The sequence below is a fragment of the Sinohyriopsis cumingii genome, chromosome 12, assembly GCF_028554795.1.
Source record: "Sinohyriopsis cumingii isolate HCF-2022 chromosome 12, ASM2855479v2, whole genome shotgun sequence".
Lineage (NCBI taxonomy): Eukaryota > Metazoa > Mollusca > Bivalvia > Unionida > Unionidae > Sinohyriopsis > Sinohyriopsis cumingii.
The window spans coordinates 1,577,863-1,593,381 of record NC_142972.1 but is presented as its reverse complement, the minus strand read 5'-3'; the positions used below and the strand labels follow the sequence as shown (position 1 = coordinate 1,593,381).

The 15,519-nt window shown below is 33.8% G+C and overlaps 1 protein-coding gene across 3 annotated transcripts in view; it reads right to left on the bottom strand.

The window, feature by feature from the left end:
- LOC149785914 (N-acetylated-alpha-linked acidic dipeptidase 2-like) overlaps window positions 1–15,519 on the bottom strand; it is a 175,834-nt gene that overhangs the window by 107,899 nt on the left and 52,416 nt on the right. For all 3 annotated transcript variants that reach the window (XM_089976145.1, XM_089976146.1, XM_089976144.1), the window contains exons 5-6: window positions 9,996–10,127; window positions 849–974 (exon numbers count right to left, since the gene is read on the bottom strand). In XM_089976145.1, coding sequence (XP_089832271.1) covers window positions 849–974; window positions 9,996–10,127 — 258 coding nt within the window. The remainder of the gene's footprint in view (window positions 1–848; window positions 975–9,995; window positions 10,128–15,519) is intronic.

Sequence of the window (15,519 nt, the reverse complement as noted above, 5' to 3'; positions counted from 1 at the left end):
GGTCAATTTTTTTTTCCCTTTGTAATGCAATATCTCCTATACCAATGTAAGCTAAAATTTGACTGGTTTAACTGCCTGCATAATGAAGAAATGGCTTCAAATAAAACTAATGCTTTGTGCCACTTTAACGCATCATACAGGATACCGATATAGACTAATACTGCCACTCAAAAGCGGCACCCGGGTAAAGTATGATGCGTTATTGTGGAGCAGCGGTTAATGAGTTAATGTCACTGAAGTAGAGGCTATTTACACTGGCCATTTTTATTGCCAAAACCATAACCTATCAGTTTCTAGTCAATAGGAAGCTGCCTCTGACTAAGCATAGTCTATTACAAAATTTGACCAATGAATCTCAACTTGTCATGCAGAAAGGAAAATCACATTTTCAGTCAAACTGAGTTTGATGTTAGATCTAGCAGCTCCAAAATCAATAAAATTCTGCCTCTACCCTTAGATAAGGTACAGACAAGGTCTGAAGAAGAAAAAAACTACAGCAATCTATTAGGGAATTTAAAAAACAACTTTATCTGATAGATTTGAGAAGGACACAGACATGTAGATGCTAGGTCACATTTCTTCCACAGTCAAGCTGTGCTTCCAGAATTCATAACTGCACAGTCAAGCTGTGCTTTCAGAATTCATAATTGCATTAATTAATATGCATGAGCCTAAATCCACTGGGTTATAACGAACTTTTAAACTAAATCCCTGAATTTTTAACACTGAATTTTGAAGCTTAAACTGCAACATAATAAAGTATCCGCATTACATGACTCAATGCCTAAACTATTAATAACCATTCAAGTTTTAATATAATAAAAAATATCAAAATAAACAAAACCAACCTTGTCACCACGATATATTTTTCCATATCGAGCAATGACTATCTTGTTGGTGAAATCTATAGCGAGTGAATTCCTCAGGTATAAGAAATCTTCTATGCATCCATAGTTGACATACACTAAGTCACCCTGTAAGTAAATATGTAAACAATAAAAGTTTCTCTACATCATAGACATTATACCCTATTACAGTATTATGTACACACTATATCTTGACACAGTATTATGTACACAACATACCCTAACACAGTATTATGTACACACTATATCTTGACACAGTATTATGTACACAACATACCCTAACACAGTATTATGTACACAACATACCCTAACACAGTATTATGTACACACTATATCTTGACACAGTATTATGTACACATCATACCCTAATACAGTATTATGTACACAACATACCCTAATACAGTATTATGTACACATCATACCCTAACACAGTATTATGTACACATCATACCCTAACACAGTATTATGTACACATCATACCCTAATACAGTATTATGTACACATCATACCCTAATACAGTATTATGTACATATCATACCCTAACACAGTATTATGTACACATCATACCCTAATACAGTATTATGTACACATCATACCCTAACACAGTATTATGTACACATCATACCCTAACACAGTATTATGTACACATCATACCCTAATACAGTATTATGGTGGCGCTATACAGTTTCGCATTTTCCATAGGGCTAGGATTTTAAAGAAAAAGAATTTCCCTGACTTTCCTCACTGGTTATACTGGCTATTTAAAAGACCTTGTATATCTTAGGTATAATTAAAAGAACCTTTAATTCCCTTTATTTTGATGTATGATTGATGGGTGTAATATGGGTTATAGAGTATACAGCTTGGCCTTACTTCAGATGTGCACCTTTCAAAAAAGTGCTAGTTCTACTTGGTCATTTTCATTTCCTGAACTTCAGAGGTAAATTGTATAAAAAAGAGCCAATAACTTTTTTCACATTTTATATATTTGGTAATTCATTCATTGCACTTTCAGAAGCTGGTATTGTCTAGTCTGGCAAAATTAATTTTCCCTATTTTAATAGCTACTATGTACAGTGTACTTCAGACTAATTCAGGCTGATTTTTTAACACAAGGGAGCAGTCATTTTAGTTAGCAGTGTGCTTAAATCATGTAAAATTTCCAAAAGTACAATATCCAAAGAAATATCATCCACATTACATTACTGTAGCATATAGGTATGCCAACATTCTCTCCATTGTGCATGTTTTAAATGCAAACTACTTCACCTTGCATACGTCACTTTCTCTAAAGTACATATTAATTGGTGAGCGCCCCCTATGTACACATCATACCCTAACACAGTATTATGTACACATCATACCCTAACACAGTATTATGTACACATCATACCTTAACACAGTATTATGTACACAACATACCCTAACACAGTATTATGTACACATCATACCCTAATACAGTGTTATATACACACCATATCCTGATAAGGTAGTATGTCTACAACATACTTTAATACAGTATTGTCTACAACATACCCTAATACAGTATTATTGCATGCTCATTTTTGTCTCCGTTAACTTTACATTGTCAGAAACATGCAGTATTTTACAATACTGAACACCTTCATATTTCACACACGTGCACAACACATATGCCTAAAAATGAAAGGAACTACTTTCTATTGTAAATAAACAATGGGTGCAGATGCCAGCACTTTTATTTGTTTTGCCTGTGGATGAAGTAAACTAACTGAGCCTATGAAAGTAGAAATGCTAAAGCTGACAATGTGGATGAATTCAGAGTCAGAAAAGAAACTTTCTACAAAGCAGGTGACTGAATGTGATATCAGAAATGTCCAGCACTGGCTTTATGATAACAAACATAAGACATGCTGCACTGAAAATATCATTTTGGATCATTTAAAAACATATTTAGCTGATACATTTATAACAATTCACAAAGCGAATGGTTCTGATTGAGGCATGCTTTTTAGATTCTACAAGAAATAGCATAGAAAGGCATCTTAAGGCCAAAGGGTATCCCATCTCTCTTAGAGACCGTCCATTTCAGAAGTCAATCGAAGCACAACATTTTTAAAAAATGCAACTGAAGAAGACTGGTTTTGGAAGAAAAACATGAGCATCAGAGCTGATAAACCACAATGATGAAGAAGCTTTATTTTCAGCAGGTGAAATGGGTTCTCACATGCTCACCGATTTGAAATTTTCCCTGATGTACTTTTGGGGGAAAATGTTTGGATTTAGAGGCCAAGACAAGCACAGAAAATTAAAGTTTGGAGATGCATCAGTTTTCACAGACTCAACCGGTACCCAATATCTTGAATATGCTGAGAGGGATAGCAAAACCTTAGATGTTGCTGGGAAGGGCAAATACAGATCAACAAAATCTCATCACATTTTTTCCACCAGAACAGCATCAGAGTGAGACCCTGTTCATCTTTATGTGAAGTATTTGAAATGAAGACCCTTGGAAATGATGGATGATGACAGACCTGTTTATCTGACACCAATTCCAATGTCCTTACATTAAAAAAATATAATATAAATAAAGAACAAAAATTCAGACAGTGTGATGAATGAAGGAAAATAAATAGATATGAAAGTAAACGAAAGGATGGGAAAAATCTGTAATAAAATGTATACGCTGCAAATACCAAACAATTTTCACAATGAAATGCGTCAATCAACATTGCAAGATATAACAAAACAAAGTGATTTTTAACAAAATGTACATTGGAAACAAATTAAACACAAATATATTTTACCGAACAAAATATTAAAAATTGCAGGCATTATTCCAGACCAATGGGGGTTAATCAGCTGGGATCTCAAAAACTGTGGTCCCTCCAAAAAAGATCATGCAAGTGACTGGGCATAAAACTATGTCCTCTATAACTAATAATAAAAATAATCAGAATAAATCTACTTGCCTTTCTGCATCCTGAATCTCCTCAAAATCTACTTTGTGGGTTATTTCCGCTAGTAAGGATTACATAGTTTCCAAATACTGATCCATAGCATGGAACTGTACTGTAATATGTAGACCTATAATCTAGACTACATTTGAAACTGAGATCACATTCCAAAGGAGAATTTCTGCACTCCAATTCGAAAAGAATTTGTTGTTCACTAAAAAAAACAATGTTTAATCCTGCATCTTCTTTAGAATTTAATTAAAAGACTTTCATATTTTAACAGCTTGCGATTCCAAACTATCAATGGCAGAACAGAAACAGTTATGCAGCTTATTGTCAACGCCAGTTCCTCAAGCCATGTGTACATCATGCAGAAAACACCCAGAAGTAGATAATCAGAATTTAGCTGGACTGAGAAAAAAAACTAAATCCCCTCATTCCTGACCAAATGGGAACTTTGTTCAATGGAGCAGTCATTCATAATATGACTCTGAATTTCAATTTTAGATACAGCAAAATGGGATTTCATTTTTAAATGAGTGACTGAGAGCGTGGTAAGTTATTAAGTTAAAATGTCGCTGGGCGGAGCTATGTGTACATGAATACTGTTCTTGTTTATTGAAGAATCTACATTTGTGAATTTATTTTGGAATAAAGCATAAATTCAATTCCATTGTTTCTTGTAATGTATTTTATTATTAAGCTAAGGCAGTAAAACAAAATGAGCATATAATAAAAAGGTTACAGCATTTGTATGGGAAAAGATGAACTCGTTTTATCTGAAAAATACTGCACTCCACAATGTCATAGGCATAGACTGGTTCCTTGCTTTGATTGCTCCCTGCATTGCACACCTATATTCGTATAGCGGAATGCAATGCAAGGAGCATACAAAACAGGGAACCAGACTATCACAGGCAATGTTATGATGGAGTAGCTTCCCCATAACTCGCGAGCTCTCACATGATTTCCATCTAGCTCACTAATATGTCGTCTAGATGTTTAACCTCAATGCCTGTTGCACTAGAAAGTTATCTCCAGATTAAAACTGTGTGCACTAAAAATCATTAGCAGAGAAAGTGAAAGAAGCAGAACACAAAAGAGTAACAGTTGACCTAACTTTAATGAAAAATGGAGGAAGTAAATCCCTTGTCTGGAATATGGCACATCCATTAGGATTACTGGTGTAACTTCTGATTGCATGATTGCAAAGACTGCAAAAGTAAATAATCCTTTCGTGACAGGGTTTAAGAATTTTTAAAAAATCTGCCCTCATTCGCCACAAGATATCTGGAGAACACATTATAACCCAAGAAATTCTTTCACAACAAAGAAATCAGTAAACTTGCCAAGACAAATGCATTATTTAGATTACAAAGTCAGGGGGTCATTGCAGATTTTGTTGGTTATTAATTTTGCTGCAATAAAAGAAAGATCTTAAAGTCCAAGTTCATGTTCCACCATGCTAATACAAGTGAGACAAAAACTAGTAGGTATCTTTACATGTAGACCTGTGGTTTGAAATACACAACAGCGAACCCTACATTTGCTACCTGCTTGATGGTGTTCCTACCCAATGAAAAATCTGACAAAATAATTTTCTTACTACCAAGAAGTTTTGAAAGAAATAACCCAGTGACTCAAGTTTTAATTTTATACATCCAAAAGAAATAACTCCCAGTGACACAAATATTTATTTTATCGATCCAAAAGAAATAACTCTCAGTGACACAAGTCTTAATTTTATGGATCCAAAAAGAATACCTCTAAGTGACTCAAGTTTTAATTTTATGGATCCAAAAGATATAACTCTCAGTGACCTAAGTCTTAATTTTATCAATTCAAAGCAACATTTCCAACAACTTCCTCGTGAGGATGAAAGTAAGGATAAGTGCAATAACTTTGAAGCAAACATTCTCACAATTATAAACAGAAACACAATTTGATGAACATAGTATTTATTGTTTGAAAAGTGTCCAAAAGATTTAGATTGGTTAAAGTGTCTGCCTCAGATTCAGGAGGCTGCAGATTCCAATCCGGGCCGAATCATACCAAAGACTTATAAAACTGGTACTAACAGCTGCCTTGCTAGGCTCTCAGCATTAAGAGGTTAGTGTTAGGATTGGTCAGCCTGGTGTCAGGATAATATGACTGGGTGAGAAATCATGCTACATGTCTGTGGCATGATGCCCCAGTGCTAGACATCACTATAAACTGCCACACTGCAGACATCATAGCGATATCACTGAAAAAGTTTTACAGCTACATTACAAATCCAAATCACACATACACTTAACACCTCAAAATCAGTAACTGTGTAAATGAACACGCAAATGGCTGTCACTGATACAGGAACTATCCTTTCCAATTAAAATTACATTTCCACACCTCTTCCTAAGAGGAATGTTTAGCATAATTTCTCTGTTCATTCTTTTCTTATGCATCTATGATTTTCACATTGAATGTCGCATTTCTAGGAAAAAGCAAAAGTTGACAAGAATTGATTATAGGTACACAATGTTACATATCAGTTTGATTTAATGATAAGGATAAACTACAGTTACCGTTAAACAACAGGTCTGAACCATCAACTAAAACAATTACTTCAACTCCAAGTTTTCTCAAACACAAAAATGACCTTCACAACAAAATACACCGCTCCCTCGATAACTCGCGCCCGGATAACTCGCGATCCCGCTTATAACGCGGTGTCCGTCTTGGCTCCCGATTTTTTCCAGAGAAAATGTATTTAAAATATCTTTAAAATATGCTGAACATGAAAAAATTACGATAAGAATTGATAAATTAAACCTTGATTCATTGCTCGTTTTATCATCGAAAACGGTGATTAATGCCCGTAAAAATATAATCCATATTTTGAAATTTGCAAGTTCTAAAGAAGAATTAATTTCAGAGATCTCGAAAACGCTTAATTACGTGATTTGGACGCCAATTTTTGATCTGGGAGGCAGAAAATCACTGAGGCGGGAGTCCTCCGTACGCATGTAATAGGTGCGCGGGAAAATTGAAAGATTTGCGGGTCCTGTTTCAGCCACCTGCTTTGTGGGAAAATGTGTTGATCAGTTAACTGTGCTGATATTTACAATGGCAGAATTCAGTGACTGAAAGACTCTTTGATGTACTGTTGCCATTTTATAAGAGTACATTAAAAAAAAAAAGAACATGATGCAACAGCTAGGCGGCTAGTTCAAAGGCTTTGACTAGCGGCTGAGTAAGAAAATGTACTGATATTTAGTGATTGAATTCAGAGGCAGAAAGACCCAGTTTTGAAATCCTAGCGAGACCTCTGTTTAAAGATATCATATATTATGTAAGTTTTTATGATAAATAGTTGTCAGTATACTGTAAATAAACAGTCTGGTGAAATAGCGATCAATGAAAACTTCTGGTAAATGCTAACACGTAGCAACAGAAAATGAAATAAACACCAATTAAACGTCTTCCTGTGTGAAAGTCACCTTCTAATCCTTTAATTCCATTTCAGTGTAAACATTATAATCACAACATATTCTGTTCATTGAAAACATGAAAAGAGTCAATCGACCGTCACATCGAAACCCATGAGTACTTCTGTGAGAACCTAATTACATGTACATGCCGGCTTTGTTTTGATCAACAACTTGGGGAAGTGTTTGTTGCATTAAAAAAAAAATCGATTACAAAAGACCTCGGGTGCTGGATTAATGGTCTTGGAGCTGCCTTTGACGTAAAGCAAAACAGTAACAGAGACAACGACGATGATAGTGACTTCGAATGTTTCAGTGAAACTGATGTCATTAACGCCGAGGCTGTTTGGGAGAAATTCGTACAGACTCATGGTCCTGAGATGGGCGTTTCTCTTATGGAGGAGTGGATTTGTGCTGACAATGATTGCCCCACAGCCGAATACATGTCAGATGAAACTATAATTATTTCCATAGCGAACAAATTTGCAGCAGAAGACGATTCTAACTGGAGTAACACAAGTGTTGAAAGTGATGCAGACGCAGATGTTGCACCCCCCCCACCCCTCTGCACAGGAAGCAATCAAATATTTTGATATTGCCATAAGGTGGCTGGAGATCCAAAATGTTGACTACGTAAAGCTCATGCAGTTGAGAAATGTGAGGGATTTTGCTCGGCGGCAGAGAAACCAAGGAGTAACACACACACACACAAAAAATAACTGATTTTTTCAAAAAGTGAATTGATATTTGTCAAGCGTGGCACAAACGGCAAGTATTAACTTGTTCTAATTTACGTTGTTTTAAATTTGTAGACCAATTAAATATGTTAGTACTGATTAACCCTTGTTTTGTTTTTTTTTTTTTTTGTTTTCCATTTTACTTCTATCACATTCAAAAATATTTATCTATCTATCGTTCGATTGACAGTTTCTCGAAAAGAGTCGCTCTTTTGTATATAAAAAAACGTCTAATTTGGATCAAAGAATAAAACTAGAATGTATCCAATTCAACATAAAATTAGTGACGTAGTACACAATGTGTGAAGTGGTACACATGTTAAGCGAACGGAAACCACGTGGAATAATGTTTTCTCAATAGACTGTAATTTATCCGGAAATTAATGTTGTCCTATGAGGAAATAATAAAGTACACCGTTATGAAGAGATATTTATCAACATTTAATCTCAGAACGATTATAAAGTGAGTATTCAACAGTATAATCTGTCTACCCCCCCCCACTTATTTCTCCGTTATGTTGTCAATCACTTTATTGGTTTTGGCTTATTTTATAGGTCCCTCGATAACTCGCGCCTCACTTATAGTGCGGTCGATGTTTCTGGACCCCGATGTGCGCGAGTTATCGAGGGAGTGGTGTAATGCTATTAAACATATTACCAATGTCCCAAATCAAAAGCATGCACCAGTAACCCATTTGGCTTACACCAAAATTGTAATTCTACAATAGACAGGAAGACTTTATCTTTGAAAGAAAGGAGCAACGAGAGATGGAAAGATATACAGCATGTACATTCCTGAGAGGAGAAACTCCTTCAACATGATCTGAAGTGGAATATCTTTTCCAAAATTCTTGAAGATTTTTTACAAAGTCTCAACTGGAGAGATCACTACTCAGTATGACTGGAATTAGTATGTTAACATGATTTGGTACCAATACTTGTGTCAAGGGAAGATTACTCTGACTCACACCTATTTGGGTAGACAGCTTTTAACTCTCATAGCTACTTATTATAGCTTGAAAGGGCTGGATCCGCGAGGTAGGGGTTGTACTTCCCTAAAGGTAATGTGATCAGGTAAAGTATTTAAAGAAGAAACACCATTTTAAGTTGGAAAGCCACTTCATATCGTCTTAGTCATGATAGGTCCTAGAAAATTATCCCGCAGTACACACTAGGCAGAATATCCAGTACCATCAATGATTATTTCATTATCTACATACATGTAACATTAGGAAACAATATCACAATTCTAGTGCTGTTTACTGAAACTGTCCAACAAGTGTCAACTTAAAAACTTAATCCTATTAACATAATAATAAGTAAAAGATGTACATCAAATTAACAAATAAACAAATACAGGATGAGTTTTTTTACAGCATACACATTAAGTAAGACTAAATGTCGATATGAGGAAAAGCTGAGTTTCTTATTGATTTCATTAAAGGCTTGTTTCTAATATGAGGAAAAGCTGAGTTTCTTATTGATTTCATTAAAGGTTTGATTCTGTTATTGTAAACCACGTTATTAAATTTTTTTAGAAGTTTCAGCCTTGCTACCCAAAGCAGTTTGATGGCGTATTGGCTTTACTGGTAAAAAATTGAATGACCTGTCACCTTGATGCAATGAACTGGTTTCTATCAAATCTGGTCGAATTCTATTGCGTGGATTTGGAAAATTAGTTTAAGGATTTTTCTATTTTTAAAATGGTGCCATATTCATATATGTACAAATCTGAAAGGTTTTGTTGCAAAAAATATTTTGTCAAATTTAGTCAAACTATGATCAGTGGTTGTCTGAGAAGAATTAGTTTAAGGATTTTTCTATTCTGAATAATAGTGGCCATATTTGATTGAGTATTAGAATTACCTGTCTAAATATCCTACTACCCACATGATTTTTGTGCGGTCAGATTATGTTCAGTGTATTCAATGAAATTGTTTCTATTTTTAGAAATAGTAGTTATGCTTCAAAGCATGAAAAGACTGGTACCTCTGCAATTCCTGCTGGAGAAAATGAATTGTATGGTGGAATAATGTCAGACTGGTTACCATCTTCATCAAGTGGTTTCTCAAAAAAAGCAGATGTGAAGAGGGCTTTACCAGTGGATGTCACTATCTCGACCTGTAATTAAACATTGTCAGTAAAATGTGGTAATAGCAGCAACATAGGCAAGCATCTATTTTATACATTTGAAACACAATTTTTCCCTTCTGCTCTTATCGAATCAGATCAAAAATGATTTTTACTTTCTTTCAATAATAATAATAATAATACTTATTTATACGGAGTAACTCATTTAGTACAAAACTGTTCTCGCATGCAACTTTCTCCACGATTTATAATATTCTTTTCTTTATTTCATTTTTTTTTAAAGTTTACATTTTTACTGGAATTTCATGTCAGGGTTTTACAGATTCTCTTTAACACTACCTGAGACAGGTGTTTCGGGTGTTGTACATAATTGTTGGTAAGTCCTGATTTCTAGTTTTTTCACCAGTGTATATTAATAGATATTAATACAACTCTCCCTCTCTCTCTCTCTCTCTCTCTCTCTCTCTCTCTCTCACACACACACACACACAGTCAGACACAAAGAAATACTTATGTATGCCAATGCACATCAATAAAACTAGTATTGCTAAAATTTGAAAATACAATGTATAAATACAGAATTCAATGGCAGATACAATGTATTCTACAAGCTGTTAAAATTCCAAAAAGGCTTATATTCCTAATGTTTTTCTCAAACACGTTTTATTATACTGCTTTGCTAAATATTTTCCTCATTTTTTGTACTATAATTTTTGTGAAAACTGTTTTTTTAACACAAGATATTTTGCAATTAAAATGGAAAAAATTAATTCACTCACCAAACCTGCCATTTCCAAAAGAAAACATTTCTTTTTGAAATCATAATATTTGGTATAAAATTCTTAATCTATGCAGTAAAGGATTTACAGAACTCTGCAATCACTGGACAACCATAAAATAGGTGCTAAATATTTTCAACTTCTTGTTAACAAATAGTACAGGCAATGTCAGTAATGAAATTATTTTTTTTCAAAAACTTATTTACTACATGAATTTAAACTGAAAGGCATTTAAGCCTGTATCTTTGGTGCAGTTCATTGCTAAAATTATAGCTTTTTTCAGATTTGATCAATCTGACACCTTGCTTTCTTGACCATGATTTGTGTTTTCCATAAGGTATATTTATTTCTATTCTTTATCAAATCTTTGAAAAAAAAATATTTTCAATTCTTTATTTGTTAAAAATAAACTTTTTTTCTGAATTTACATAAAGTCTAAGATTGTTTCCCTTGTTAATATAATTATTTGTCTTTGCAATCTGGGTCAAACAATGCAGATGAAGAGGTTTGCAGCATGAAATATGCTCAGTATAAAATGAAAGGGGCATTTTCAGAAGCACTCAGAGAACAGTCTGTGAATCTATTTTTAATAATTCCTAGAATGAAATTCAACAAGGCACCAAATGCAAGTCAAGCCTCATCTGGCATCTAATTAAAAAGTGCAGCAGAAGCAAACACAAATAATCATGTAATGAAATTGTTATGGTGGTAAAAGCTATTCTATGAGTTGATGATTGTTTTTCTGACCACCAGATGATCATTATTTCTATGACAAAAACGTTTACAACTCAGTAGAGAGAACACTCAGTGATCTCAAACATTATTCTCAGAGGCATAAACAAGAATCATTAGATAGTGAAATCACCGAGCAAGAATAATGCTGGTATAACAAAAAAAGCTGAAAGCAGCTTGTCATGACTGCCTTCACAACAAACACATTATCTATGCTGGTTCTCAACTAAGTAAAACTTCAATTCAATATTACAGTATGAGTATATACCAGATACATGGAGGAAAGGCCTTACTGTGCCACAAATGGAATCAGACGAGTAAAGCTCATTCAAAAATGATTAGCCAACATCTCTGTTACCAGTACTGGACAAAATTACCAGAGAAAATTTAACAAGCAAAATAAAATCTTGTCAAGTAATGAAACCCTATTACATGATCCATAACAGCAAGGTTTTCAACAGAAGCCATGCTGTCCACTGCCTCTTTAAATCTTACACAGGTAATTAATTACAACTCAGACTGAGGTAGTCCTACCCATGCTTCCTTTCTCAATACTCCAAAAAGCCTTGGGCACTGTTTGGCATGCTGCCTTTCTCAATACTCCAAAAAGCCTTGGGCACTGTTTGGCATGCTGCCTTTCTTAATACTATAAAAAGTCTTTGGTACTGTTTGGCATGCTGCCTTTCTCTCAATAAGCCTTTGGCACTGTTTGGTGTGCTGCCTTTCTCGATACTCAAAAAGCCTTTGGCACTGTTTGACATGCTGGCTTTCTTGATACTCAAAAAGCCTTTGGCACTGTTTGACATGCTGGCTTTCTTGATACTCAAAAAGCCTCTGGCACTGTTTTGCATGATGCACTACTTTTGTGACTATATAATATGGGAATTCAGGCAAAATTCTTAAGAATTAATACATATTTTAGTGTAAACATTGCAGTCATGGGTTAAAAATGCCATTCTAGATCGTCTGACATCAGGCAAAGATCTAGACAGGAGGTCATCCTGTCCTCTTTCTTGTATCTGGTATTTATAGACGAGTTGCTACAGGTAAAAGGCAAACTAGAGTATAAAATTGGCAGCTAGAGTGCTGCTGCCCTAAACTTACATATGACCTTACATGCCTGTCAAATTCCCAGATAACATATCTAAAATGTTAGAGATTATTCTCAAATGTTCTGAAAAATGGCATTACAAAATAAATTCTATAAGGTCATATATTGTTATTTTTGGCAAGATTAGAAACTTCAATTATAAGCTCACCCTAACATTTCATAAAGAAATAATTCACCTAGGAAAATTACAGGATAGGTCAGGCTGTTCCATTAACTGTACTCACAACATGCACAGAAAAGCAAGGCAAGTCCATTTTTGGTCTTGTGTGTTGGGATTGGTACCTCAAACCCAAACCGCTACCAGTTTATATCTTGATTCTAGCCTTACTCTATGACCAACATTTGCAATGAGCTTCAAAACAGCATCCTACTGGAGCTAAACAAGTTGCAACCCTTTCTAGCAAAATAAAATCTCGGATTTTGTTAACAAATATGTTGCGATGTGTGTGACTTAAATCTGGGTCTGATAACAATTACTGCTGAAACTGAAATGCATAAACTTATCTTCCTCAGTAAACTTGGCACCAACCTGAACAATATAGTTCTATTCCAGATATTTGTAATTTTTACTTCAGAAATATGAGCTTATGAATCTACTCTTGAACTTCATTAACCAATCAATATTCCAAGTAGTGAACTTCATTAACCAATCAATATTTTGAAGTAGTGAACTTCATTAACCAATCAGTATTTCAAGTAGTGAACTTCATTAACCAATCAATATTTCAAGTAGTGAACTTCATTAACCAATCAATATTTCAAGTAGTGGACTTCATTAAACATATTTCCCTACAATTATCAGCGGAAACAATTGGTCAACATGACCATACATGGAGTGTCAGAAACAACAGAAGTTGAAAAATTATGATTTTGACACATAAAAACATAAATTCACACTTCCATTCTTTACTACATTGTGAAGAATAATTACAAATTTATATCAACAAGGTTTGGAGCATTCCTGTGGTAATTCAAGTCGGGTCTTAATGTTTCTCATTGTCAAAAATGTGGTCATTAGTATACTGACCAACTTCAGCAAGTGGTCACATCATGTTTTCTTAACATGACAAAGTTCTAACAGCTTTCACAGGTATATGTTAAAGAGGTCAAGGTCTGAGATACGCATAGAAATGAAAGTAATTTTGAGTCACAGTTACCAAAACTTGTAGAAACTGACCTTGAAACTAGATAGGATAAAAGACAACTTTTCAGGTTTTCTTCCTCATATCATGAAAATATTTCTTTGACTGATGATTGCAAGTTGTATCAAAGAAAACAATCCCAGGTCAGTTGCTGCCAAAATTTTCAACCTATAAAACTTCATTTTAAACACAAAGCCTTATTCGTTAATGGTCTGTGTACTATGCATGTTTATACATAATTTCAAGTTGTTGATTCCTTCCTAATCTGTATCTGCTTAATAGCTATCACTGTCTTTCTGTAATTGTAATTATCAATGCAACTTGTTTAATTTCTTTCTGTATTAATAGGTATTATTGACATTCTGTAATTGTAATCATCAATGCAACTTGTACAATTTCTTTCTGTATTAACAGCTATCATTGACTTTCTGTAATTGTAATCATCAATGCAACTTGTACAATTTCTTTCTGTATTAATAGCTATCATTGACTTTCTGTAATTGTAATCATCAATGCAACTTGTACAATTTCTTTCTGTATTAATAGCTATCATTGACTTTCTGTAATTGTAATCATCAATGCAACTTGTTTAATTTCTTTCTGTATTAACAGCTATCATTGACTTTCTGTAATTGTAATCATCAATGCAACTTGTTCAATTTCTTTCTGTATTAATAGCTATCATTGACTTTCTGTAATTGTAATCATCAATGCAACTTGTACAATTTCTTTCTGTATTAATAGCTATCATTGACTTTCTGTAATTGTAATCATCAATGCAACTTGTACAATTTCTTTCTGTATTAATAGCTATCACTGACTTTCTGTAATTTTGACTGTAATCATCAATGCAACTTGTTCAATTTCTTTCTGTATTAATAGCTATCATTGACTTTATGTAATTTTGATTGCAATCATCAATGCAACTTGTACAATTTCTTTCTCTATTAATAGCTATCATTGACTTTATGTAATTGTAATCATGAATGCAACTTGTTTAATTTCTTTCTGTATTAATAGCTATCATTGACTTTATGTAATTGTAATCATGAATGCAACTTGTACAATTTCTTTCTGTATTAATAGCTATCACTGACTTTCTGTAATTTTAATCATCAATGCAACTTGTACAATTTCTTTCTGTATTAATAGCTATCATTGACTTTCTGTAATTGTAATCATCAATGCAACTTGTACAATTTCTTTCTGTATTAATAGCTATCACTGACTTTCTGTAATTTTGACTGTAATCATCAATGCAACTTGTTCAATTTCTTTCTGTATTAATAGCTATCATTGACATTATGTAATTTTGATTGTAATCATCAATGCAACTTGTACAATTTCTTTCTGTATTAATAGCTATCATTGACTTTCTGTAATTGTAATCATCAATGCAACTTGTACAATTTCTTTCTGTATTAATAGCTATCATTGACTTTCTGTAATTGTAATCATCAATGCAACTTGTTTAATTTCTTTCTGTATTAACAGCTATCATTGACTTTCTGTAATTGTAATCATCAATGCAACTTGTACAATTTCTTTCTGTATTAATAGCTATCATTGACTTTCTGTAATTGTAATCATCAATGCAACATGTATAATTTCTTTCTGTATTAATAGCTATCATTGACTTTCTGTAATAGTAATCATCA